The 26839-nt window shown below is 43.5% G+C and overlaps 1 protein-coding gene across 2 annotated transcripts in view; it reads left to right on the top strand.

The window, feature by feature from the left end:
• Window positions 1-26839, top strand: part of pgm1 (phosphoglucomutase 1) — an 83311-nt gene that overhangs the window by 42272 nt on the left and 14200 nt on the right. For both annotated transcript variants that reach the window (XM_067990402.1, XM_067990401.1), the window contains exons 3-7: window positions 4754-4900; window positions 9730-9855; window positions 16275-16465; window positions 17231-17385; window positions 21028-21143. In XM_067990402.1, the coding sequence (XP_067846503.1) occupies window positions 4754-4900; window positions 9730-9855; window positions 16275-16465; window positions 17231-17385; window positions 21028-21143 (735 nt within the window). The remainder of the gene's footprint in view (window positions 1-4753; window positions 4901-9729; window positions 9856-16274; window positions 16466-17230; window positions 17386-21027; window positions 21144-26839) is intronic.

The raw sequence follows: 26839 nt of genomic DNA, 5'->3' as shown, positions 1-26839 counted from the left end.
AGAGGCTGTTTCCGCTGGCTGGAGGATCTAGAACTAGGAGACATAGTCTCAGGATAAGGGGTGGGGCATTTAGGACTGAGACGAGGAGAAATTTCTTCACTCAAAGGATTGTGAATCTTTGGAATTCTCTACCCCAGAGGGCTGTGGATGCTGAGTCGTTGAGTATATTCAAGGCTGAGATCAATACATTTTTGGACTCTAAGGGAATCAACAGGTGGGAAAGTGGAGATGAGGTCGAAGATCAGCCATGATCTTATTGAATGACGGAGCAGGCTCGAGGGGCCGTATGGCTTACTCTTGCTCCTATTTCCTATGTTCTTATGCTCTTAATTTACTGCTGTTACTTCTTCAGAATGGTTCTGTAATTTAATTGTGTCTTATGATGCCATTTCTATCCAAGCATACTGAGATAATTTTGGTTTTGCCAGCGGGAGATTACTAACATTCCATGGTGCACCACTGAATATTCATTTTTAAGCCATTGGCACACATCATAATTGAAATTTCAATGCAGAAGGAGACTTCTTGGTCCATCGTGCCTTTGCCAGCTCCACATCAGAGCTATCTACTTTAGTTTTATTTCTATGCTCTTTCCACCCTACTCTTTTTAATACTTTTCCTCTTCAAATGTCATGATTGACTCAGTTACTGTACCCACTTGCAGAAATCCATCCATGTTCGAACATCCCTTTGCATGAAAACATTTCTTCTGAACTCCCGTTTTATGTTTGTGGTACTAATTCTAAGTTTTGCCGCCTCTGTTACTGATTCCATGACTAATGGAGGTAATTTTTCATTATTTCATGTTTATTGGCTTAGCTCAGTTGGTAGCACTTTTGCCTCTGAGTCAGAAGGTTGTCCTACCATGAACTTGAGCACTAAATCTAGGCCAGAGATTCCCAAACTTTTTTTGCTGTAACATGTACTGAGATACATATAAACAGTAAATGAAGCAAACTTTGAAAAGCGTTAGTAAGGATATATAGTTCAGTATTATATGTAATAGTGTAGAGGTGCTTATACTAGTTCTAAGCATTGAGTTAGGTGCTGATCACTCAAATATGATAGATTTGAGCTTAAAACACTTTAAGTTATAAACAGGTTTCATTTAAAGTGGAATATTACACTGGGCAGGGAAAACTACATGTTTTGCCGATTTTCTCCTCTCCTCAGGATTGACTTTTACCAGGATACAATTGCATAGGTACTGATTGTCTACCAATACTTCACCCAAGTTGTTATTCCCCATGTGTGGGCCTAGTCAGTCAGCATTTGTGGGATATTTGACTAGAAGCATCACACCTGAGCCTTGTCCTAGTGATTAACAATTGGGAGGTTTTTTTCTCCCTTCCCTCTAACCCAGGCCAATTGTACTGACCAAATTGTAGCATCACTTTTGCAACGCTGAATTCTCAGCACTTCAGCCCAGCGAAAATGGGGCGATAGCGCCCTGAATATGATGGGCAATGACCTACCGACCCATTGCCGCGGCACTGCAGCTGTAGCAGTGTTCACCGGGGTCTACCACTGGGCGCCGGACCGGCCCCTGGAGCCATGCAGCAGGCCCATTTATAATGGATATTGAGGTCTTATGACATCAGTAGGTCCCCAATTGCCATTTTTGGACTGAACTGAACACAGTGCGCGACATACACACTCCAACCAGCTCGGCTAAAGAAGATGCCGACGGTAAGTTCATCTTTCTTTTTATGGAGCCGGGAGAAATAGCAGTACTCCTCCAAGTTCCACAAATCCAGCCTGGGCCACTGCCACTTTAGCTCCCACCACCCCCCCACACCTTCTAAACATCAGGGCCACCCCCCACCCCAACAGCCCTATCTTCTTTGGCCCGGAGGCTGACTGGACTGCCTGATACTGTGGCGGCCTAGAGCTGGCTGGCTGCCCCGGGCGCTTAAACTCTGGCCATAGCCCGCCGTCCCGATGCAAATGATGCCTGATGCTCAAAATGGACACTCAATTTGCATTCTGCCGGCTGGTTTCTAGAAATCGGCTCAGGGCGGAATATTCACCCCAAGTAAATCAGCAGTTTAATAGACTGGGAATTGAACCTGGTTCAGTTACACACTGGCTTTACCAACTCAGTCACCGGGGGATAGAAAAGTACTTTTTAATTACTTTCTCCATCCTCCTAGTTAAAGTATAACCACATGGATACTTGTCACATTAAGTCCCCTGATGGGAGAAGGTCATCTCAGATGATGGGGGTTAAATTCGATAACACCCGAATCCGGTTGTGGGGGTCGCAGTGCGCGTTTAACCCGCGCCCGGTCATTCTGATGCAGGTAGCACGTGAGATTCGTGTTGCCTGGTCCTTTACCTGATTCCAGCACGAGCAGCCAGGCGTGGCTGCATTATTGAATGACTTCTCACCAGCAGGGGGCCCCCGATATCGCGTGAGTGGCTCGCACATCTTAAAGGTAGCCTGCACCTCTTATGGGCAAAATATAAGATACGGGTCCACACGGAGTCTGAACGGAGATCAGACATCGCACACGTAAAACACAGATGCAGGTCCCGTCCCTATGTTTACAAACTGATGAGTTATGTTAAAACATTGAATAAAGACTGCACACTACTAAATCCCACATCCTCCAATCTGCACGCCAGACCCCGCCAATCTGCCGATCTGAGTTCGTAACAGGCCTGCAAGACAGCGTGCACCAAGGTCCTCTGATGATGCTCTAGAAGCCTTGGTGCAAGAGGTGGACAGAAGGAGAGGCTTCCTATATCCGCAGTGGGGCAAGAGGCCCTCCAGACATACGATCAAGAGGCAGTGGGAGGCAGTAGGGGACAAAGTCAATGCTAGGCGCACGAACATGGATACAGTGCAGAAAGAAGTTCAATGCTTTGACATGAGTGGTCAAGGTGAGTGAGGTCAACTGTCAAACGGCCTCTCCTACCAACCACACCACTAGCTGCATCCACTGCTCCACGCACTACACTCCCCCATCACCCACCTACTAACGAACTCTTTCAATCAGTACTCAACTCTTCTAGTCAGTTCTTTCCTGTCACCTTCACACATGACCACTGTTGCAAGCCGCACACCCATAACTCAAAGGTCACACACACTGGCAGCTATTCCACCATGACAAGCACATCACCCAAACATCCTGCAGGACACTCATCGACACATGTCCCTCTTTCTTGCAGGAGATGGTGGCGCATAACAGGAGGCAGCAAGTGGCTGTGGCATTTAGCCCCTCGAGCCTGTTCCACCATTCAGTGAGATCATGGTTGGTCTGTGACCTAACTCCATATACCCACTTTAGCCCCATATCCCTTAATACCCTTGGTTATCAAAAATCTATCAATCTCAGATTTAAAATGAACAATTGAGCTAGCATCAACTGCCGTTTGCAGAAGAGCGTTCCAAGCTTCTACCACCTTTTGCATGTAGAAGCATTTCCTAACTTCACTCCTGCAAGTCCTGGCTCTAATTTTTAGGCTATGTCCCCTAGTCCTAGTATTCAAGTATAGGAAACCTCCAAAAACAGGTACAAATACATCGGCAGCCAGAAGCAATAATCCAACAACTAACCTGTAAATCCTGCATGATCCCTTTAAATAGCGCTGGTGGGGGGAGGGGTCCTCTAGGCCGTCTACGTCATATTCAGCTGTTCGTGGTTAAGACAGTGTGTTGGCTGGAGCGTTGAGTGCCAAAATGGTATCTATCCCATTAAATCAGCGTTGCACACTGATCTAACACATATTCTCCTTCCTTACTTTACATGGTACCACCGTTTGTTATCTGTTCGTGCGGAAATGCCTTTACCAAGATGGCGTCTGGCGCACATCATGTTAGAAGCACCGCGCTCATTCCGGACACCATTTTACCTTAGGAGGCCGCGTAGCGCCTAAAAAACGGGTGCTACATGGCCCAATTTATAGCCGCCTGTATCCAGTCAGGTTCTATTGAATAAAGCTATGATCATTTTCCTTTCTACTCTGAGATGCTGACCCAGCAATTGCAAGGCAAAATGACATTATACAGCTGGATTTAAGCCCTGGCAACTTCTATTTCCTGCTTACTTTTTCTCTGCCAGTTTTTTCCCCTCTTTCCCTCTTCCAAAGTTGAGTTCTTGCTGGGCTGGTATTTGACAGGCCCCTGGCATCCTCCAGTACCTCACCCAAATGGCCATTATTCATGCACCAGGGAGTGTCAACAGGCTATTCAATCTTTGCATCACAGCTAAGCTCAGTTCTGTCCTCATCCGACTGCATGTTGTCACTGAATAGTGATCAGGAATGACAGCCCTGATCAAATTTTGATTTCATCTCCCGAAGCCGAGGCAATTTGTAGTGTCCCACGACCCCAACTGAGATCAACTAGCTTTGCAGTTTGGCGATCAACCCTGTGAGCTTCCTGATCTATATGGCTCAGGTACTCACCTGATTCCTAGCAGCTTTCAAATTGTGTCGGAGCACAGGATCAGTATCCAGGAGCAGGACGGATTTTGATCTTCACTTAGCTCACTGGTAACTGGCTGGGGACAAGTACATGAACTTCATCCAAGTGGGACTTTTCGAAGCAGAAGGCAGCAGTTTAAACAAGAAAGTGGAAAATATCTCCTGCCGGGGAGGAGACACTATCAGAACTTTTTGTTTTGCACATTTTCTGTGGGGTGGTAGGAGTTCTTTAGGTGAACAGTATTCATGATGAATTATTAACCAGTTAACCGTGCTGATGTACCTTTTTTTCAGTATAATGGGTAAACCTTGTCTTTGGCAGGTCCGGCTCCCGAGGCTGTTACAGAGAAGATTTTTCAGCTCAGCAAAACTATTGAAGAATATTCTATCTGTCCTGATCTGAAAGTTGACCTAGCTACAATCGGTAAACAGCAGTTTGACTTGGAGAACAAGTTTAAACCATTTACAGGTAACTAGTTACTTGCACCATTTCAAACTACTGATCTAAATTAAAATTATTTTTTTTCTCTTTTTTTGAGTGCATAAAATCTCTCATTGAGTCTCCTCATTCCTCGTTGAGTTTTCCATTGTAGCTCAGTGACCTGCCCTTTAGTGCTGCTCTTAGCTGGCCAGTAATACGAATGCAATAGTGGGCTCTGTGATGATTCTCATGGTGCTCCTGCACGAAGTGTAGTTTGGAACTGCAAATCAGCTGCATGCAGGATTGGATGTGCATCTCCCCAATTTTCCTCCTTCTCTCCCGAAGATGCTACTCATTCTGGAGTACGCAGCTGACCAGTATCTCATCCATTTCTCATAAGTGAGCTTAGTGAGTGTTGACAGACAGTTTGAACATAGAATCAAGCTGATCCTGTTGTCACCTGATATCCATGTACACATTTTCTAGCTGGGGTCCCTGATAACAATTGGGAGCAACTATTCTATTTGATTTTTATTCCCTCCAAGAAGGACTGAGGCTAATTGTAGCACCACAACTGCACCCCAGCTGAGATCAGCCACCTTCGTGCAAACTGGGAGTGACTTTGGTTGCCTGCTATTCATTGAAGTAGCAAGCATTTGAGCTTGACAATTATGAACATTTGTGACGTATATATTTGTCATATTTAATGTAAAGTGTTTGACCTTGGGAGTGAACCTTGGACCTTGCAGGCCGTAGTACTACATAGGATGGCGCTGTTACCTGTTAGGGTGGCTACATACTGCTATTTTTGATAACTTTGTGAAAATAAAGCGATCCAGGAATAGAGGATTTACCATTTAGGCTACCATTATTGATGTGCTTTAAAAGATGGAGTTGTAAAACCAAAGCTTTAGAAAGAAGGAATTGAAGAATCTAGTGAGAAAGTAAGTCGATGGAGTTGAGATCTATCAAAAGCAATGGCTTTGATGGTCCCAACAGCTTTTTTCTAATCCTTAAAACTCTTTTATGTTCTGTATTAATTTAAAACTAGCCAAGAAAATATTTTGATTCTTTTCCATAAAAAACTTTATTTTAAAGAATAAAGTTAATAACATTTATTTTCCCTTGTAGATTAATAACACCTCTGATTTTTGTGTTTCATTTCTTATTTGTTGTAGATTCTTACAAAGCAGCTTGTAGAGAACTATAGACATAATTCTATTTTATTAATGCTTAAGAGTACATTTTTAAGTAATCAAATCCATTAATAATTATAGTTTTTTTTACATATTCTCTTTAGATAATGAATAAGCACTAGCTCTCCTCATTTCCTCCCCTTCCTCACCACCATGAGGTCTTGAATTCTAAGGGCACAAATTTCTAAATTTGAAATATCTGCCATAAGTTATCCATCCAAAAATAGATTAATATATACATTTGGAATAACCAAATTACTGAAACACTCCGGGGGTATCTTAATACCAGCAATGAGCTCAGTAAATCCTCCAATCCAGTGATGTCAGTAGCTTTCATTGTTTATACAGAGATGTTAAAAAAAATCAATACGAATAGGGAGGGAAGAAAAAGGAAGTTAGTTGATCAGAGGAGGCCCACAAGGCAGTCTAGTTGCTACCCATCCTGCAGTATAAATTAGGCAGATTTGACATCCATGGAGTTACAGAACTACTTCCATTGGTGACTCTATAATATAAATGGAGTATGATTTGCCACCAGTGTGATGAATTTGTTCTCCTATATGTTGGCCCATAAGATAGGATACTTCAGGGTAGCAGAGATGCTGCATTTAGGCTGGAGAAATGGATAAAGCTCCGAAACCAGCTTTTTCCACAATATGAATGTACCACTCATCAGTTCAACATGGACTGGTACTGAGTCACGAGGCAACAAGGAGTCCATGATGCACTCACACACCCTCTCAAAATAAAGAAACACTGCGGATGACTGGGTTTTACAGTAGGGTACACGATGTCCTTTAATCTCCAGGACCTGGGTTTGAATCCAGCCCAGACTGATGGGAGGAAAGCCATTTTGCTGGTTGTGATATTAAAATGAGTTGCATTAGATTCAATTCAGTGCAGGTGAGGGAGGCCATTCGGCTCAACTAGCTCATTTTTCATTGGAACATAGGAACAGGAGTAGGCCATTCAGCCCCTCGAACCTGTTCCGCCATTCATTGAGATCATGGCTGATCTATATCCCGACTCCATCCACCCGCCTTTGCTCCATATCCCTTAATACCCTTGGCTAGCAAAAATATATCAATCTCAGATTTAAAATTATTAATTGAGCTAGCATCTACTGCTTTTTGTGGGAGATTGTGCCACACATGAACCACCCTTTGCGTGAAGAAGTGTTTCCTAACTTCTCTCCTGAATGGCCTGGCTCTGATTTTAAGGTTATGCCCCTTGTCCTAGACTCTTCCACCAGCAGAAAATGTTTCTCACTTTCCTATCAATTCCTTTCAAAATCCTAAAAACCTCAATCAAATCACCCCTCAACCATTTAAGGGAATATAAGCCTAGTTTATGTAATCTCTCCTCCTAGTTTAACCCTTGGAGCCATGGTAAAATTCTGATGAATCTGCACTGCACTGCTTTAAAGGCCAATATATCCTTTCTGAGGTGCGGTAGTCCAGATCTGGTCTTACCAAGGCTTTGTATAGCTGTAGCAAAACTTCCTTATAAAGGCTCATTTTCATTAACCTTTTTGATTATTTTTTGTACCTGCTACTACATTTTAGCGATCTGCGTACATGGATTCCTAAATCTCTTTGGACTTCTACTGTCCCTAGCTTTTCACCATTTAAAAAAATACTCGGATCTGTTCTTTTTTGGTCCAAAATGGATGACCTCACACTTACCTGCATTGAAATCCATCTGCCACAGTTTTGCCCACTCACTTAATCTATCAATGTCTCCTTGTAATTTTATGCTCCCGTCCACAATACTTACTATGCCACTAACCTTTGTGTCATCGGCAAACTTGGATATATTGGCTCTCTGGTTATCTAAGTCATTAATACATATAGTTAATAGTGGAGGCCCCAGCACAGATCCTTGTGGGACACCACTAGTTACTTCCTTCCAATTCGAGTACCCATTATCCCTACTCTCTGTCTTCTACCGCCTAACCAATCTCCTAACCAGGACAATAAATTGCCTTCTATTCTATGTGCTTTAATTTTAGCTAACAGTCTCTTATGTGGAACCTTATCAAATGCCTTCTGGAAGTCCATATAAACTACATCCATAGACATTCCCCTGTCAACTACTTTAGTTACTTCCTCAAAAAATTCATTTAGGTTCGTTAAATAAGACCTACCTTTACAAATCCATGTTGGCTCTCTCTATTCAACTCAAATTTCTCTAAGTGGTCAGTCACTCTGTCCTTTATTATAGATTTGAATAACTTCCCCACAACAGATGTTAGACCAAGAGGTCTATAATTTCTCTCTCTCTCACCTTTCTTAAATAATGGAGTTACATTTGCAATTTTCCAATCTAAAGTGCCAATTCCTGAATCGAGAGAGCTTTGGAAGATTATGGCTAAAGCATCTGCAATTTCCTCACCTACTTCCTTTAAAACTCTGGGTAAAAACCATTGGATCCTGGGGATTTGTCAGTCATTAGTGCCATTATTCTTTCCAATACTGTTTTCTTGCTTACGTTAACTTTAGTGAGTTCCAGTCCTTGATTCATTATTAGTTTCCCTGGAATATCAGTTATATTATCCTTTTCCTCTACTTTGAAGACTGACACAAAGTAATTATTTCTTTTGTCGCCTTCTTGCCTTTGCGCAATCACTGCACCTAATTGTGTTTTGGATGACTCAAGAGTTTTTGCCTCCAGTGCATTACATGGAAGAACATTCCAGGTTTTGATCATTCTTGTTAGTTGACCATGTTAGCTGACCAGCTGAATATATATTGGGAAGCTTAATGGTTTCACGTTCCCAGCAAAGACACACAGAAGAGCTATTGTCTGCTTATGAGATAACTGTCTGACTTAACAAAAATGAATGACCATATAGCCTTGAGACTAGGAACAGTTTCTTCTGATAAGAAGCAGTGTTGCTAAGGCAAGGTAAATTCCCAGACCCTGTTGAGACAGACATGAGAGAATCGAGGGTGGGTTCCCTATTTTTGATTGACTAACCACTTGAACCAATGAGAGTGTACATGTACGCCCATATTCTATGATGGACAGACATTACTAATTGAACTGTATAAAAGTTAACTGTTTCATCTGCTCAGCGAAGAGGTGGTTCCAACCATTGCTTGGAACACAGCTTTCCTTGAGCTCAAGCCTCTTTTAATAAATTCTTACTTGTCTGAAAATAAGTGTTTGGAGTTAATGCATTGTATATAATAGGTAATTAAGTTTTCGACAGTGCAAAACTACTTCCTGCGCATCAGTCGTGAACTTGCCTTTCACTGGTTTGGACATATGTCCCCTTGTTCTGCAGATGTCATTTAATTTTATTTTTATTCCATTCTGTATCTGGTAAAACCCAATAAGGTTCCTTCTCATTCACCTCATTCCAAAGCTGAAGGGTATCAAGTTTTTTTAAGCTTTCCTCATAACTCAGTTGTCTGACGCAAAGGATCAGCTTGTCCTTCTCTCTAATGCTTCCCATCCATTGGGTGAGTGTTCAGCCTCATAATATTTTCCCTTGGAAGTTCAGAGCAGGTTACTGAATTTTTCTGTTTAATATCTACCTTTTGTAGAGTTACTGGTCCTTTACTCAAAATGTGTTTACATTTGGCTGTTTTCTGAATTTCTGGTGTGTGAGCTGTTAACTCCATTGAAACTGAATGCCAGACCAGTACCTAAATGCACTATGTGATTATGTTCCAGTGGAGATTGTGGATTCAGTGGAGGCCTACACTAACATGCTAAGGAACATCTTCGATTTCAGTGCCTTGAAGGAGCTACTTTCTGGTTCAAATCAGTTGAAGATCAGATTGGATGCCATGCATGGAGGTATGAACTGCAATGTGACGACTAGTAAAGCTAATAGTAGAACATATTATTATCTTCTGGCTGAAGATGCTTTATATAAACTAAATGTCAATGGTGCATCTTCTTCATGAAAAGGTGCTTGGCAAACTTTTCATGCAGAAGGTGAGAAGAGCTAGCTGAGCCACGCTTCACGTAAATCACAATAACGTTAAATAAGTGATAATGCATTTCAATATGATTTACATCATTGGATTCTTTGCAAACAAATAAAAAATGGCTTGCCAAACACTTGTTTGTAAAGATAGTGCCCCTTTAATTGTCGAAGTTCAAACTGCTTTAACTGACTGTGCAATTAAGCCAAATACTGCAATTGTGTTTTTGGGATGCTGATCAATTTCCTCAGTACTGCTCAATTTCAAAACTCCTTCCTTTCTAGATTGCTTCCTGTATTATATCATTGTTACTTTACACAGTATATTCTGTCTATTGAAAGGTGCAAAAGCTGAGTAAACAAGTTTGACAACAAGACAACATACAGCTAGTTTCTGTAGCACACATCCGCCCATGTTTGAGCATTTAATCCTTGGCCTGATATATTACAAAATCCACTTGTATTCAGAATTGAACAGGAGATGGATCTAATGTGGCTGATAGTACCTCATGATGCTGAATGCCTTTGCTTTGGGAACTCTTTTGATATGTTTTGCCAATTTTCATAACTGTTCTTGGGTGTACAGGGCACAATTTCAAAATTTGCAAATGACACAAAACTTGGAAGGGTAATGAACAGTGAGGAGAATAGTGATAGACTCAAGAGGATATAGACAGGCTGGTGGCATGGGCGGACACGTGGCAGATGAAATGTAACGCAGAAAAATGCGAGGTGATGCATTTCGGTAGGAAAAATGAGGAGAGGCAATATAAACTAAAGGGCACAATTCTAAAAGGGGTAAAGGAACAGAGAGATCTGGGGGTATATGTGCACAAATCGTTGAAGGTGGCAGGGCAGGTTGAGAAAGCAGTTAAAGAAGTATATGGGATCCTGGGCTTTATAAATAGAGGCATAGAGTACAAAAGTAAGGAAGTCATGATGAACCTTTATAAAACACTGGTTCGGCCACAACTGGACTATTGTGTCCAGTTCTGGGCACCGCACTTTAGGAAAGATGTGAAGGCCTTAAAGAGGATGCAGAAGAGATTTACTAGAATGATTCCAGGGATAAGGGACTTTAGTTTTGCGGATAGACTGGAGAAGCTGGGGTTGTTCTCTTTGGAACAGAGAAGGTTGAGAGGAGATTTGATAGAGGTATTCAAAATCATGAAGGGTCTAGATAGAGAGAAACTGTTCCCATTAGCGGAAGGGTCAAGAACCAGAGGGCATAGATTTAAGGTGATTGGCAGAAGAACTAAAGGTGACGTGAGGAAGAACTTTTTTACACAGCGAGTGGTTAGGATCTGGACTGCACTGCCCGAGGAGGTGGTGGAGGCAGATTCAATCAGGGCCTTCAAAAGGGAACTGAATAAGTACATGAAAGGAAAAAATTTGCAGGGCTACAGGGATAGGGCGGGGGAGTGGGACTAACTGGATTGCCCTTGCATAGAGCCGGCGTGGACTCGATGGGCTGAATGGCCTCCTTCCATGCTGTAACCTTTTTATGATTCTACATGGTGTGAGAAAAGTGCTGAAGTCATAAAAGAAATTTGCGAACGTGACTCTGTTCTGGATAATAGGTTGGCCAACAGTTGTGTTCACAATGTTGTGTTTATGCGGAGGGGGATGAAATCCTTTTAAATCAGACAATATATTACAAATACAGAAAATGCTGGAAACACTCATCAAGTTGTGGAGGAAACAGACAAGTTAATGTTCTGACCAAGGGGAACACCTGACATCTTAACTTGTCTGTTTCCTCCACAGATGCTGACGGACCTGCTGAATGTTTCCAACATTTTGCGTTCTAGTTTCATATTTCCACCATATGCTGTTTTTTCCTTTTTGAATATAGTGGCCCCTAAATTCCATGGGTCATTTGTTCCAATGTTGCAATGCTGAACCATTCCCATCCATATAACCATACAAAAATAATTATTTAAGAATTTAAAAGTAGAAAATACATTTTTAAAAGAGAAAGCTTTGTGTAAGATGAAATATATGCTGACAAGACGTTCATTGGATGTGACCTAAACTGCTGGTAATATGGGGCAGTTGCTCATAGCTTCTGTGGTGCAATCAGTTCTGGTATAAAAGCTCTGTACCAATGGTCCCTTCATCAGTGGATCCTTCATCAAGATGGAGTTGCTGACTGTGAGCATGCCCTTCCCATTTCTGACTCCCAAACTGCCCACTCAGCTGTTTCAAGCTTTTGACCATCGTAATATTAACTGATGACAGCTGCTGCAAAGTAGGTGTCATGTTATTAAGTGCTTCTAAATGTGTGAAGAATGCTGAATGGGAATATAACTGCTCTGTGTATGATGACAAATATCCCTGTCCCACTGAAGAATGAACAGGTTTGGTGAAGCAGTGCTAATTATGTGTCATCAGTTTAAGAACCACTTTTTTGCATTTCTAATTTTGATATAAGGTTCCAAAAGTGCAAAATACTGAATGCAGCCCGTTATTATTTAGCAATAATAGTACTTTCAGTGTAGGATTTTATTTCTATTGTTAGTTATCTATTTTTCCAACTTTCTCTCTTTCCCCGTCCCCATTCCTCTTGAAAGACCCTGGCTTAGAAATTTGACTTGCGCCCAAGCAGGCGCAAAGTTGGCGGAGCAATGGCTCTGCACGCCAAGGCCGGAGCCACATTCGGCTTTGGGCTTCATTTAAATGCCGCTGGTGAGCTGCGGGCGCCAAACGGGCACCCCACTGTAGCTCACTGGTTGGGGACGGTGGGAAATCAGCCTGCTCCTGTGCAGAGCTGGCTGGCAGGTTGGGGGTGTGGGGGAGGAATTCTTGGTTGGTGGGGCGGGGGAGAGTGGAGGGTAGCAGACTGGAGATTTTTGTTGTCCCAGGAGAGCATTCCTGTTTTTCGTGGGCCCATAGAAATAAAAATTGAAATTGTCCTGGACCTTTTTTTGAGTGGCTTCCAGTGGTCCCTTTAAGGATCACTGGTTAGAGAGCTCAATGCCTGGCACAATTAGGTGGAGCATGTGCGGTACATGCTCTGCCCATTTCTACCTGAATTTGGTATTTGGGATTCTCCAACTGGCGTAGGACCCCGATTTGTATATTTAAGGAGCGTGACAGCTGTTTCAGGCAGGACGACTAAAAGTCACCTGAGCCAATATGGCATCCGGCACACTTCCAGCGCAGCTCGGGCAAAACAGTTCACAACACAGAATTCGGAGGTTTAACGCCGGGTAAACGGAAAACTGTGAGTTGAATTTACCCCCCCCCTGACTTAAGATCACAGGATAATAACAACAAAAAGGCCATTCAGACCATCCAGAAAGACCTTAACTTTCCCTCGTTGCAGCATCCAATTGATTCCAGGGTTTTCACCTTCACCACTGTATCTGGGAATCTGTTCCATGGATCACTCTTTTTATGAAGCATTTCCTGATATCAGTCCCAAATTTACCTTTTACTAGTTTGAATCTGTGTCTCCTTGTCCTACTCTTGAAGCTTAATTTAAAGTAATATTCCAGATTTAAATTTTCCATTCCCTTAACTATCTTAAATATTTCTGTAAGATCACCCCTCGGATGCCTTATTTCTAGGCTGAAAAGCCAAAGCAGTGGTGAGGTACAGCTGCACAATAGCTAGCTCACCTCTGGTCTATGTTTATTTATGAGTCTAGACAATAAGATTCAACTGTAACGGTATCACAGCTGAGCCTCTATGTCTCTCACTCTCTCGCTCTCTCTCTCACTCACTTTCCAGCAGGGATCACTGGATAGTGATCAGAAATGGAAAACTTGGCTGATTAACTCCCACACCCCCCCCCCCCCCTTAGGCTAGGAATGCTGGGGTGAATTATAAGGCCTTTACTGCTACCTCAGCTAAGATCAACTGACTCAGTACAGATTGGGCATTGTATTTACCAACTGAGCCTTGGGCAGCGTTTGGCATCTCGGCATTTTCAGTGGTAGATTCTGGGATGGAACCTGTTCCCTCCGAGCTTCTGCCCCATAGTAGCAGGAAGGTCCTATTCACCCAGTGCCACATCCTAACTTATGCTATCTAATTACCCCCCGGAGAAAGTTTCTGAGCTATTGCATAGGATTGAGAAAGCAGGTGATGGACGGAGTGAGATTGAAGGACATGGGGCAGCATCTTGCTCCAGGAACTCCTTTGTGACCTTTTCCTCATCATCATCCTCCTCATTGTCATTTACATTGCCAACATCATCCTTAACATCGTTGTCATCACCATTACGGTTGAGGATTGAAGAAATTTCTTTCCTTCTCTTCCCCCTTATCATCTGCATCATCATCATCTTCCTCTGCAATATTCTCCCTCCCCTTTTGCTGCGATGGATCTACAGGAAAGGAGGACATGAGCTGAGAATGGGTGAGCAAAATCTCCATCATCGCTCCACCTTTGGCGGCCGTGTCTTCAGCTGCCCAGGCCTTAAGGTGTGGAATTCCCTCCCTAAAGCACTCTGCCTCTCCACCTCTCCTTTGTCGCCCCTTAAAACCTACCTCTTTGACCAAGCTTTTGGTCACCTGTCCTAATATCTCTTTATGTGCCTCGGTGTGTTGGATGTTTTTACTATGTTAAAGGAGTAAATGCAAGTGGTTGTTGTTGTTGTTGAAAAGATAGAGAAGGGTGTGGAAGCTTCAGGCTGTCTGCTTCTTCACAGGAATGCCATGGTGCCTAACCTGACGCCTGCACTTTTTCCATCAAACTTGCTATCTCACATGGCTAGAGCAGAGTGTCTCTCCATCAGCTCTATAGCCTGACCCTTGTAGGAGTTAAGCTCTCTCATTTGGAAAGGAAAATTTGGTGGGGTGTATAACGGGCAGCTGATCCACCACCACCAGTTTTGCTCCTGCCAAAGTAGAATTTCACCGCCGCTGAATCCATTTTATAGCCAGTGTCAATATTAAGCGCTCTCATTTCAGTTAGACACAGAATAAAGCTCCATCTACTCTACTCCAATAACATGTCTTAATGCAAATTTTAAAAGAAAACGATCCACCATACCAGTTTAATATTTGCCTTTCTTCTTGTCTTTGAGTGAGATTGCCAATTTTGTACCAAATTTGTGTTGCAGTGTGGGCAGTTTTGTGCTTTGATGCAATGCCCACTGGGTTGAGATGAGCCAAACTCATTTTATTTAGGATGTTACTTGTTATGGTGGCCCCACAGTTAAAGGGAAGAAAAGGAATTGCATTTATATAGCACCTTTCACAACCTCAGGACGTCTCAAAGCACTTTACAGCTAATCAAGTACTTTTTTGAAGTGTAGTCACTGTTGTAATGCAGGAAAATGCGACAGTCAATTTCCACACAGCAAGGTCCCACAAACAGCAATGAGATACATGACCAATCATCTGTTTTTTGAATGATGTTGGTTGAGGGATAATTATTGATGAGGACACTGGGAGAACTTCCCTCTCCTCTTTGAAAAGTGCCATGTGATCTGAGAGAGCGGACGGAGCCTCAGTTTAAATTCTCATCTGAAAGATTGAGGCCTCGATAATAACCCCCCCACAACGGATGGGAGAGGATCGGGGTGGGTGGGGGAGGAGATGAAAAAGTGAAATGCATGGATCGCGACCCTAACTCGCCGCGCACACGCCCGCCACTGTAAGAAGGTTTCCTGGCTGCAGCCTCCTGCTGCTAATGTTCCCTCCCGCTGGCCAGGCTGTCCATTTGGCCACCTGCTGGGCAGGAGGTGGGGCTACAAGATGTTAATGAGGTCCTGCCATTAAGATCGGCAGGACCTTCATGTCCCCGGCCTTGCCGAGTCCTTTGGCCATTTTTGGCCTCACCTGCACCCTCCCCACGTCCCAGTAAATATTGGGGCCTATGTGTGCAAGTCTCCGGATCTACAACCTTCTGACTCGGAGATGAGAGTGCTACCACTGACCTAAGGCTGACATTTTAAATAGTTAAATAATCTGTCAACAATCACTAGCTAAGATTCACACCTGAAGAATGACCTTTTGAACAGGAGGGCACTCAGCATTTGTGGTACCATATCCCAGTACAAGTCAGCACCTGTAGGAGAGATATTTGGGGGGGGAGGAGAAACCTCACAAATTATTTCGGCAGTTTTGCATGTTCAAAAATAAATATTATTAAATAAGTAACTGCTGCTATGGTAGTATATATTTTGTTTAGGTTTAAATCTGGTGTCTGGACATCATTCTTTGTGTTTTTCTGCTGATTAAGTTTAGCATTTCAGTGCATTATCTTTTTATTGTCTTTATGCTGCACTTTTCTATCATCAGAATGTTTGTTTCATTCATTTTATTCTTTCAAATAGTTATGGGCCCTTATGTTAAGAGGATTCTGTGTGAAGAGCTTGGTTCTGCTGCAAACTCAGCAGTGAACTGCACACCCCTTGAAGACTTTGGAGGCCACCATCCTGATCCAAACTTGACATATGCTGCTGACCTAGTGCAGGCCATGGAAACGGGAGACTATGACTTTGGAGCTGCATTTGACGGTGATGGTGTAAGCAAAAGCATTTGTCTTTCTCTCAGCATTCTAACTCAGAGCTTTTGTATTGTAATCTTCTAGTTTCAGTGCTGGTGACTGAGTCTTTTATTAAATGTAAATGAAAGGACCTGATTAAATATAAATGAACCATTCGAGGGCAGTGCAGTGGTGCTGGGGCGCTCCACCACCAGTGAAGTACTTTTGAAGTGTAGTCACTGTTGTAATGTAGGGAACTGCTAAACCAAATCCCAAACCTCCCTAGCCTCTCAGAAATTATATTCTATTATTTATTCTAAAAAATGGGGGAGTTCTTTGAACAAACACAAGATCGGAAGACTTCTCTTCCCCATTAAGTATATACTTTTTGAAAGTAAATTTCTCCCCAAATTAGAGATATTTACCAATGTAACGACAGTTAATTCTGATTTTATATTGCCCAGGGCATTTAGAAAGAGATTTTGGATTTCTCGTGGAAATAAATTTATTGTACTTGAACTCGTTCCCCCCCACCCCCCGCCCTGCCGCACCCTGCAAACCCTTCCATTCCTCAACCACATCGGCCTGACTGCTACTCAGCAGATGGGAATTTTGCACATAAAGCTGCATTCTACCATTCTGTGTATCGGTGTATCGGAGTATCCGTGTTCATACCACCCTGATAACATGGGCTTTTTTTTACTAAGGATAAAATATTTAATCTTTTAAATTTAACTTTTTTTTTACATTTGATCACAAGAAAAAGAAAATAAATGAAGCCCAGCTATATTTGTATTCCTATAGGATCGGAACATGATTCTTGGAAAACATGGATTCTTTGTGAACCCATCTGATTCCGTGGCTGTGATTGCTGCAAACATCTTCACTATTCCGTACTTCCAACAGACTGGTGTCCGAGGATTTGCTCGCAGCATGCCCACTAGTGGAGCACTGGACCGGTGGGTATGATTTACTTGTACTCTGAAACTCCAGTTAGTTACGACCTCCTGTTTTGTTTTGCTCTTTTGTTTTCCTTTAGAGGAACCCTTGTCTTTGGGTCCCCTTTCGAAAAAGTAAATTTATGAGTACATTAACATCCTTTTATTCTATACTTTTCATTTGGATTTTTTAAAAAAGCAAATCTCCTGTGATGTTGCATATGGGAGTATGGTTGTGATCTTAGCGTGGTCACATTGTGAATGGGACAATTCCATGAGCAATTCCACAGAATCTCCAGAACAGTTATTAACCAGAATGCTCCAAAAGTCCTCCTGCTCTCAAGTAGGACCCATGTTAGTAGGCTAACCCATGGCCTGCTAGGAGTCTAAACACTGTGTACTAGTCCAATTTATAACAAAGCTCACTTGTTTAATAGTGCTGGGGGTAACAGCAAGGCATAGCCGCAGTAATTCTGAGATTTTTTTTTCCTGGATTTGATTTCCAATCAGAAGTTTGCAATTGAGAGTAAAAAAGTTTGATTGCCCAATCAGAAAATTGAGATGTTGGCTGCTTGCTCAATAGTAGTGTTCCGAGCTGCCTAGTCATATTTTAGCTTATCAGAATTTCAAGTGTGACTCTCTGAAGTGTGAAGGACTCTTTCCCATGCCAGAAATGTGTTAAATGCAAGCCTTTTGATTATATAGATTTTTGTTTAAGCAGCGAGGGCTGGTGATATTTTGCAGGATAGTGGCATGACTAAGTCCTTGAGGCTTACTGTTGGAAGCTGATGTTTGCAGAGAAACGTAAACTTGAGGATTACCAGCACTGACTGATGCTCTTAATTCAGCTCCCACACACTATTGAGTTTAGTAACCATTCCAAGACAATACAACCAATGATGTTATCACTATTTAAACTATTTTATAAAAATTGAGTCAAATGGACAGAACAAAAGGATCTTAATCATAATTCTTTATAACAGTTTAATTTTTGATGGGTTCTGATGACCAGATTTCCTCTTAAACCAGAAAATTCTCCCTTGCAACATTTTCGTTACTCTGGTATCATTTCCCATCCGTCCAAAAATATTTGCATCTTGCCAAAGTACCATACCTACAACAACTGTTGTGCTAATAGTGCTGCTAATCAAGAGCGTTTGTGACTAAGATTGCCCGTGCTAATTTTTGCTAAAGCTGCATTACTCCTTGGTACTATATTGTGAAAATAATAGTTTAAATTTCACAATGTTCCAAAGAATTGAGAGTTGCAATATTTTATTGAAAATTTTATTAAGAATGGCGTTTGAACAATCAGTACATTCCCATCTCAAGGTAGGTTCCACATCCTCCGCCTGTGTGTATTCTCACTTCTTCAACATTGCCTTCTGTGTATATCTCTTTTCAACCAAAAGGGTAAAATGGTCTTGACAATAAGCTTTTAATTAGCTACCACCAATGCTGCTATATTTTAATGGGAATTAACCCCCCCTCCCATCTCTTACCCCATCCCAAGATGGAGCACTCTAAAGTTGTACGGCTGTTAATGATGGTCAAGGTTGAGATTCAAACTCAGACACCGTGAATGGGACTTTTAACATTCCAAAGATAGCATTCCAGAGTTATCCATTTCAGCCTTGTCTACATAGTGTGGTTGACTGTTTTCTTTATTTCGCACCCCCCCCCCCACCACCAACCTTTCACTATTTTGAGACGGTGTATCAACATGTCAGCGGAGAGGGTAGACCTGTCAGGTATCATTGTTGAGGGTAGGTCTCCCACTTATAAACATTTTTTTTGCTCCTATTCCTTCAGGGTATCCCCATCATCCATGGCCAAAATAATCTCTAGGTGACCTGCACCAAAGTTTCTGCCAATGCATTAAAGAAACTTATCACTAGGAATACGTGAAAGAAGCCTGGAGATGCCCCTCCCTCTTAGTTTTCCCCCTGTACTTGAGTGCCTAGAACCTTTCCACAGCAATGCAACTAAAGTCGACAACTCTTAGCAGTAGGGCCTCATAGCACAAACCCATTTCCCAACATTCTGCTGCCTCAGTAGGATAGGTTTTAGCTTTTCTCTCCTCACCCCCATGTGCCCCTCCCCAAGAAACTCTATCAACTGCCCAAAGCTGCAAATGGCAAGGCCCTCTTCAGACTTTATGTCACAATAATCTACTTGGGGGTCAAGAATTTAAATCACTTGAGCTGACCAGCCTACCTTCAGTTCTTATTTAAGGCTATTTTTAGATAGTCTATGAATGTCATTTGGGTGTAGAAGTTTTGCAATAGCTATCATATGACATTTCTTATGAAGATGGCACAGGTAACTGGTGATGTTGACTTGGCATGTACACCATGGATTAACCCCACATTTAGTTATTCAGTAAAATTGGAGCAAAGATGCTTTCAAAGAGAAATGCTTTATTTTGAATAATTTTAATGAATGCATGCTTGCATGTGCGTATAGTCCACCCTTGTTTACAGTGTGCTAATTGGGAGACATACAAGTGATAAAACAAGTAGTGAGTTAACAAGGATCCCATTCATTTTTTGTTGGTAATTTAACAAGCACCGTCAGGCCTTGCTGTCCTCTAGTATCACAACTCACAACTCCAGCATCATCCTGGAGAGCAAAGATAATTACTTTTCTCCATTACTAACCAGCTCCTTAAACTTCCCTCCCTTGCCCCTTCCACCCTCGCCTCCATCAACAAGTGCAAGCAGCTCATGGACTTCTTTTTCACTAACATTGAGGTAATCTGTTCAGTGGCTTCTGCTGCAACCCCCCCTTTCTCTTGCCCTCCAAGCCAAACTTCCTCCATGGCTCCCCTGCTCTAGCCCTGAACCCACGTCTTTCTCTGGTTTGGTTCCTGTCTCCTTCATGCCTCCCCAAGCTCATCTTGTCCATAAGACCCACCTCCTAATCCATTGATTCCATTTGCACTAAAACTGCTGACCACCCAACCTCTCTGACATTGTAAATGGTTGCCTTTCCTCATGTACTGTCTCCCTCCCTATCAAAACCACTGTCATCACCCTCTCCTCAAAAAAAAACCTCCCTCGAACCACTGTCCTTGCAAACTACAACTCCATCTGCAACCTCCCTTTCCTCTCAAGTCCTTGAACATATTGTTGCCTTCTAAATCCATGCCCATCTTTCGCATAAGTCCATGTTTGAATCTCTCCAATCAGGTTTTTGTTACTGCCGCAGCACTGAAACGGCTCTAATCAAAGTCACAAATCCTCTGTGACTGTGACCATGGTGCAATATTTCTCCCCCCCCCCTCCCCCCACCATCCTTCTCAACCTTTCTCTATTCTTTGACATGGTTGACCACACCACCTTCCTCCAACACCTCAACTCCATAGTCCAACTCAGTGAACTCTATAGTCCAGCTCACTTGGTTCCACTCTTACCTATCCAATTGTAGCCAGTGCACTTCCAGCATTGGTTTCTCTTCCTGGCCCCGCACCATTACCTCTGGAGTCCCCTGAGGATCTATCCTTGGCTCCCACCTCATCCTCATCTACGTGCTCCCCCTTGGCAACATGATCCGAAGACATGAAGTCAGGTTCCACAATACATAATGTGTACATTTTCTGAGCTGTTTTCTTAACGAGTTGAACAACATTGAAAACTGCACTTCTTAACTCCTCTCTTAAAGGGTTGCCAAGGCTACAAAAATAGCTTTGTATGAGACCCCCACTGGCTGGAAGTTCTTTGGAAATCTGATGGATGCCAACAAACTTTCCCTTTGTGGAGAAGAAAGCTTCGGTACCGGTAAGGTGTTTTATTTTTTGTTTGGGGGTGAAAGGGAGATTGATTTGTAGTTTGGAGGAGTGATGGTTTCTAAATTTCTGTGCAGTTGGACTTTTCTATGCTGCCAGGTCAAAGACATTTTTTTATATATGTAAAATTTTGTCTGCATTATGACTGTGCACTTCTTAGAGGCCTAGAAATCATTCTCATATTTGAACTTGATTGTCACGGGATGATTTTTTAAAAAATCATTGCTTTAGCACATTGAGGTATAGTCTAAATATAAAAACCGAGTGTAGCAGGCACGCTCCCACACGTGATGCCTTGGCAGTGCTGAAACAGAGGTTCAATTCCCGACACCAATGAGTTGTTGATTCCACGTTGGATGGAAAGTCAGGGGGTAAGCTATCCCTGGATTGCTACTGTGTGCCTCCTAGCAGCAGTAATGGCAGTGAGCTGAGAGCAGGTTTTCAACCTCCCTTTGGCCTCTTGTGGAGTACTAAGGGTCAATATTGTCAGATTCATACCCTCAAAAAAGTCATGACAATGACTCAGATGGTAAAAGCTGTAGGCAACTGAGGTACAAAGATCCTAAGGTCTCAGATCTGATCCTTGGTCCGTGCTGGCTTGGCTGATTTCAGCCAGGGTGGCTGTAACAGAAGTGGACTGTAATGGAACTGCAGTTGGTTTCAGCACCTTTTGGTGAGTGAGGTAAAAATGAGCTAGGGCTCCCATTTCTGATTATTGTCCAGTGACTTCAGCTGGAAAGTATCCATTTGTGGATGTCTGGGGAGGGACAGGATCAGGCTTGGATGTGATTCCCCCTATTGTTAAGTGGCCTGCTAACACTCACTGCCTAGGCTGACATGTGAAGGATGGTTCATTTAGGTGAGGTCAGGGAACTGTACCCTGCATGAATCATCACCTTCAGATAAGAGGGAGAAGAGTCATGTGGCAGTAAGATCAGTCACTTTGTGTCCCTTTAACTTTATGGGTGTACGTGCATTGTAAGTGTCTCACTGTGGTATAGTAGATCAGAGAAATTATTTTCACGAGTAGAGGTGAAAACTTGAATCTGATCAGTGAGTATCTCATCTGATCGTACACAGTTAACTTTGGTTTGAATTTATGCTGTAGTACTTTTAATCCCAAGTAATACGACAAGGTACTGCCCTATTTTTTTTCTCTCTGGCGGTCTGTATTGTTCTCCACCATAAGCACGCTCCCTCCTTGACCTCGGATATCCCAGGTTGCAAATTTCCCAGCCGCCACTGACAGTGTTTTCTAAGATTGGAGAACAGAGGCTCCATTTCTGCTATCAAGGGTACGGTAGCATAGTGGTTATGTTACTGGACTAGTAATCCAGAGACCTAGACTAAAAATCCAGAGTCATGAGTTCAAATCCTGCCACGATAGCTGGTGAATTTGAATTCAATTAATTAATTAAATTCAATTAATTAAATAAAAATCTGGAATTAAAATACTAGTATCAGTAATGATGGCCATGAAACTACCGGATTGTCGTAAAAACCCATCTGGTTCACGAATGCCCTTTAGAGAAGGAAACCTGCCGTCCTTACCCGGTCTGGCCAATATGTGACTCCAGACCCACAGCAATGTGGTTGATTCTTAATTGCCCTCTGAAATGGCCTAGCAAGCCACTCAGTTGTAAAATCTCGCTACGAAAAGTCATAATAAGAATAAAACTGGACGGATCACCCGGCATCGGACCACTAGGCACCGGACACGGCAAACCAAGCCCAGTCGACCCTGCAAGGTCCTCCTTACTAACATCTGAGGACTTGTGCCAAAATTGGGAGAGCTGTCCCACAGACTAGTCAAGCAACAGCCTGACATAGCCATACTCACAGAATCATACCTTTCAGCCAACGTCCCAGACTCTTCCATCACCATCCCTGGGTATGTCCTGTCCCACCGGCAGGACAGACCCACCAGAGGTGGCGGTACAGTGATATACAGTCATGAGGGAGTGGCCCTGGGAGTCCTCAACATTGACTCTGGACCCCATGAAATCTCATGGCATCAGGTCAAACATGGGCAAGGAAACCTCCTGCTGATTACCACCTACCATCCTCCCTCAGCTGATGAATCAGTCCTCCTCCATGTTGAGAAGCGCTGAGGGTAGCAAGGGCACAGAATGTACTCTTCAATGTCCATCACCAAGTGTGGCTCGGTAGCACCACTACTGACCGAGCTGGCCGAGTCCTGAAGGACATAGCTGCTAGACTGGGCCTGCGGCTGGTGGTGAGCGAACCAACACGAGGGAAAAACTTACTTGACCTCATCCTCACCAATCTACCTGTCGCAAATGCATCTGTCCATGACAGTATTGGTAGGAGTGACCATCGCACAGTCCTCGTGGAGATGAAGTCTCGTCTTCGCACTGAGGACACCATCCAACGTGTTGTGTGGCACTACCACCGTGCTAAATGGGATAGATTCAGAACAGATCTAGCAGCTCAAAACTGGGCATCCAGGAGGCGCTGTGGGCCATCAGCAGCAACAGAATTGTATTCCAGCACAATCTGTAACCTCATGGCCCGGCATATTCCTCACTCTACCATTACCAACAAGCCAGGGGATCAACCCTGGTTCAATGAGGAGTGTAGAAGAGCAGCACCAGGCGTACCTAAAAATGAGGTACCAACCTGGTGAAGCTACAACTCAGGACTACATGCATGCTAAACAGCGGAAGCAACATGCTATTGACAGAGCTAAGCGATTCCACAACCAACGTATCAGATCAAAGCTCTGCAGTCCTGCCACATCCAGTCGTGAATGGTGGTGGACAATTAAACAACTAACGGGAGGAGGAGGCTCTGCAAACATCCCCATCCTCAATGATGGCGGAGTCCAGCACGTGAGTGCAAAAGACAAGGCTGAAGCGTTTGCAACCATCTTCAGCCAGAAGTGCCGAGTGGATGATCCATCTCAGCCTCCTCCCGATATCCCCACCGTCACGGAAGCCAGGCTTTGGCCAATTCGATTCACTCCACGTGACATCAAGAAACGGCTGAGTGCACTGGATACAGCAAAGGCTATGGGCCCCGACAACATCCCAGCTGTAGTGCTGAAGACTTGTGCACCAGAACTAGCTGCGCCTCTAGCCAAGCTGCTCCAGTACAGCTACAACATTGGCATCTACCCGACAATGTGGAAAATTGTCCAGGTATGTCCTGTCCACAAAAAGCAGGACAAATCCAATCCGGCCAATTACCGCCCCATCAGTCTACTCCCAATCATCAGCAAAGTGATGGAAGGTGTCGTCGACAGTGCTATCAAGCGGCACTTACTCACCAATAACTTGCTCACTGATGCTCAGTTTGGGTTCTGCCAGGACCACTCGGCTCCAGACCTCATTACAGCCTTGGTCCAAACATGGACAAAAGAGCTGAATTCCAGAGGTGAGGTGAGAGTGACTGCCCTTGACATCAAGGCAGCATTTGACCGAGTGTGGCACCAAGGAGCCCTAGTAAAATTGAAGTCAATGGGAATCGGGGAAAACTCTCCAGTGGTTGGAGTCATACCTAGCACAAAGGAAGATGGTAGTGGTTGTTGGAGGCCAATCATCTCATCCCCAGGACATTGCTGCAGGAGTTCCTCAGGGCAGTGTCCTAGGCCCAACCATCTTCAGCTGCTTCATCAATGACCTTCCCTCCATCATAAGGTCAGAAATGGGGATGTTCGCTGATGACTGCACAGTGTTCAGTTCCATTCGCAACCCCTCAAATAATGAAGCAGTCCGAGCCCGCATGCAGCAAGACCTGGACAACATCCAGGCTTGGGCTCATAAGTGGCAAGTAACATTTGCGCCAGATAAGTGCCAGGCAATGACCATCTCCAACAAGAGAGAGTCCAACCACCTCCCCTTGACATTCAACGGCATTACCATTGCCGAATCCCCCACCATCAACATCCTGGGGGTCACCATTGACCAGAAACTTAACTGGACCAGCCATATAAATACTGTGGCTACAAGAGCAGGTCAAAGGCTGGGTATTCTGCGGCGAGTGACTCACCTCCTGACTCCCCAAAGCCTTTCCACCATCTACAAGGCACAAGTCAGGAGTGTGATGGAATACTCTCCACTTGCTTGGATGAGTGCAGCTCCAACAACACTCAAGAAGCTCGACACCATCCAAGATAAAGCAGCCCGCTTGATTGGCACCCCATCCACCACCCTAAACATTCACTCCCTTCACCACCGGCGCACTGTGGCTGCAGTGTGTACCATCCACAGGATGCACTGCAGCAACTCGCCAAGGCTTCTTCGACAGCACCTCCCAAACCCGCGACCTCTACCACCTAGTAGGACAAGAGCAGCAGGCACATGGGAATAACACCACCTGCACGTTCCCCTCCAAGTCATACACCATCCCGACTTGGAAATATATCGCCGTTCCTTCATTGTCGCTGGGTCAAAATCCTGGAACTCCCTTCCTAACAGCACTGTGGGAGAACTGTCACCACACGGACTGCAGCGGTTCAAGAAGGCGGCTCACCACCACCTTCTCGAGGGCAATTAGGGATGGGCAATAAATGCTGGCCTCGCCAGCGACGCCCACATCCCGTGAACGAATAAAAAAAAAATGATGGCACTGGAGGTCATGGGATATTCAGAATGCCCATCTTCCTCTATGGAGAGCAATTGAATAGCGGTTGGCAATGGTATGTTGTCTGGGAATTCACTGTACCACCACAGCTAACAATTAAAAGTAATTTTATGGAACTGGAATAGCAATGCTGAAGATTTAGTTAATTTTTAGAAAAGATCTGATATATTGAAAACTCAGCCTATCCTTAATATATATATGACACTAAACGATTGAGGAATTGTGTAAACAAGTCAATTGTCCTCATACCTCAGTGGATAAAGGCACCACCTGGTGTGGTCATGTCATACAGACTCGAAGGTTGCAAGTGTGATTCCTGGCCTGTGCTCATCTTCACTTGGGTAGCAGTTTGGAGCTCTATAATTCGCTTCAGTGCCCTGGAGCTCGAGAAAGGACAAATCAGCTAGGGCTTCTACCCATGATCAGTATCTCGTGATCCCTGCTGGAAAATGGATGTGTGTGGATTCACGGAACCATACCCACTATAAATTACTGTGATTTGCTTGAATCCTGACTGAATTCTATGCTAATTTGATTTACAGAACAATTTATTGGTATATGCTTAATGGAAGATTCAGTTTTACTACTGATTTTCAATGGGTGAGCCTTTTGGGACCAATTTTAAAAACTTAACATTATAACATGATTGTGAATTGAGAAATGTGTCATGATTAAATACATTTCCTTAATTTTACTTGCATGATTATCTGAATTTGGGAGTTCATCCATTCAGAATTTTAAACACATCTATCAAATCATTCTGTAATCTCTGTTCTAATGAAAACAGCTCAATTTCTCAAGTCTTTCCTCATACCAGGCACCAACCTAGTGAGCAAACAATGGGTGTGCTGGTGGTTCCAGAGTTTGGGGGGGGGGGGGGGGAGGGAGCTGCTTTTCACTTGGGATGGACACCCTGTCGGAACACTAGTGATGGGGTGGTATACACCCTCCTTTCAATCTGCTTCTTTTGCTCCACCAGATATCTGGGCCACTACAGCTTGCTCCGCCTTGCTGGTTTTCCATGCTTCCCTTTCTACCTATCTCCTTTAGCTATTCACACACACTCTGGGGGGAATTCAGATT

This window comes from Heptranchias perlo, chromosome 9, assembly GCF_035084215.1.
Source record: "Heptranchias perlo isolate sHepPer1 chromosome 9, sHepPer1.hap1, whole genome shotgun sequence".
Taxonomy (NCBI): Eukaryota; Metazoa; Chordata; class Chondrichthyes; order Hexanchiformes; family Hexanchidae; genus Heptranchias; species Heptranchias perlo.
This window is presented reverse-complemented; position numbering and strand designations above follow the sequence as displayed.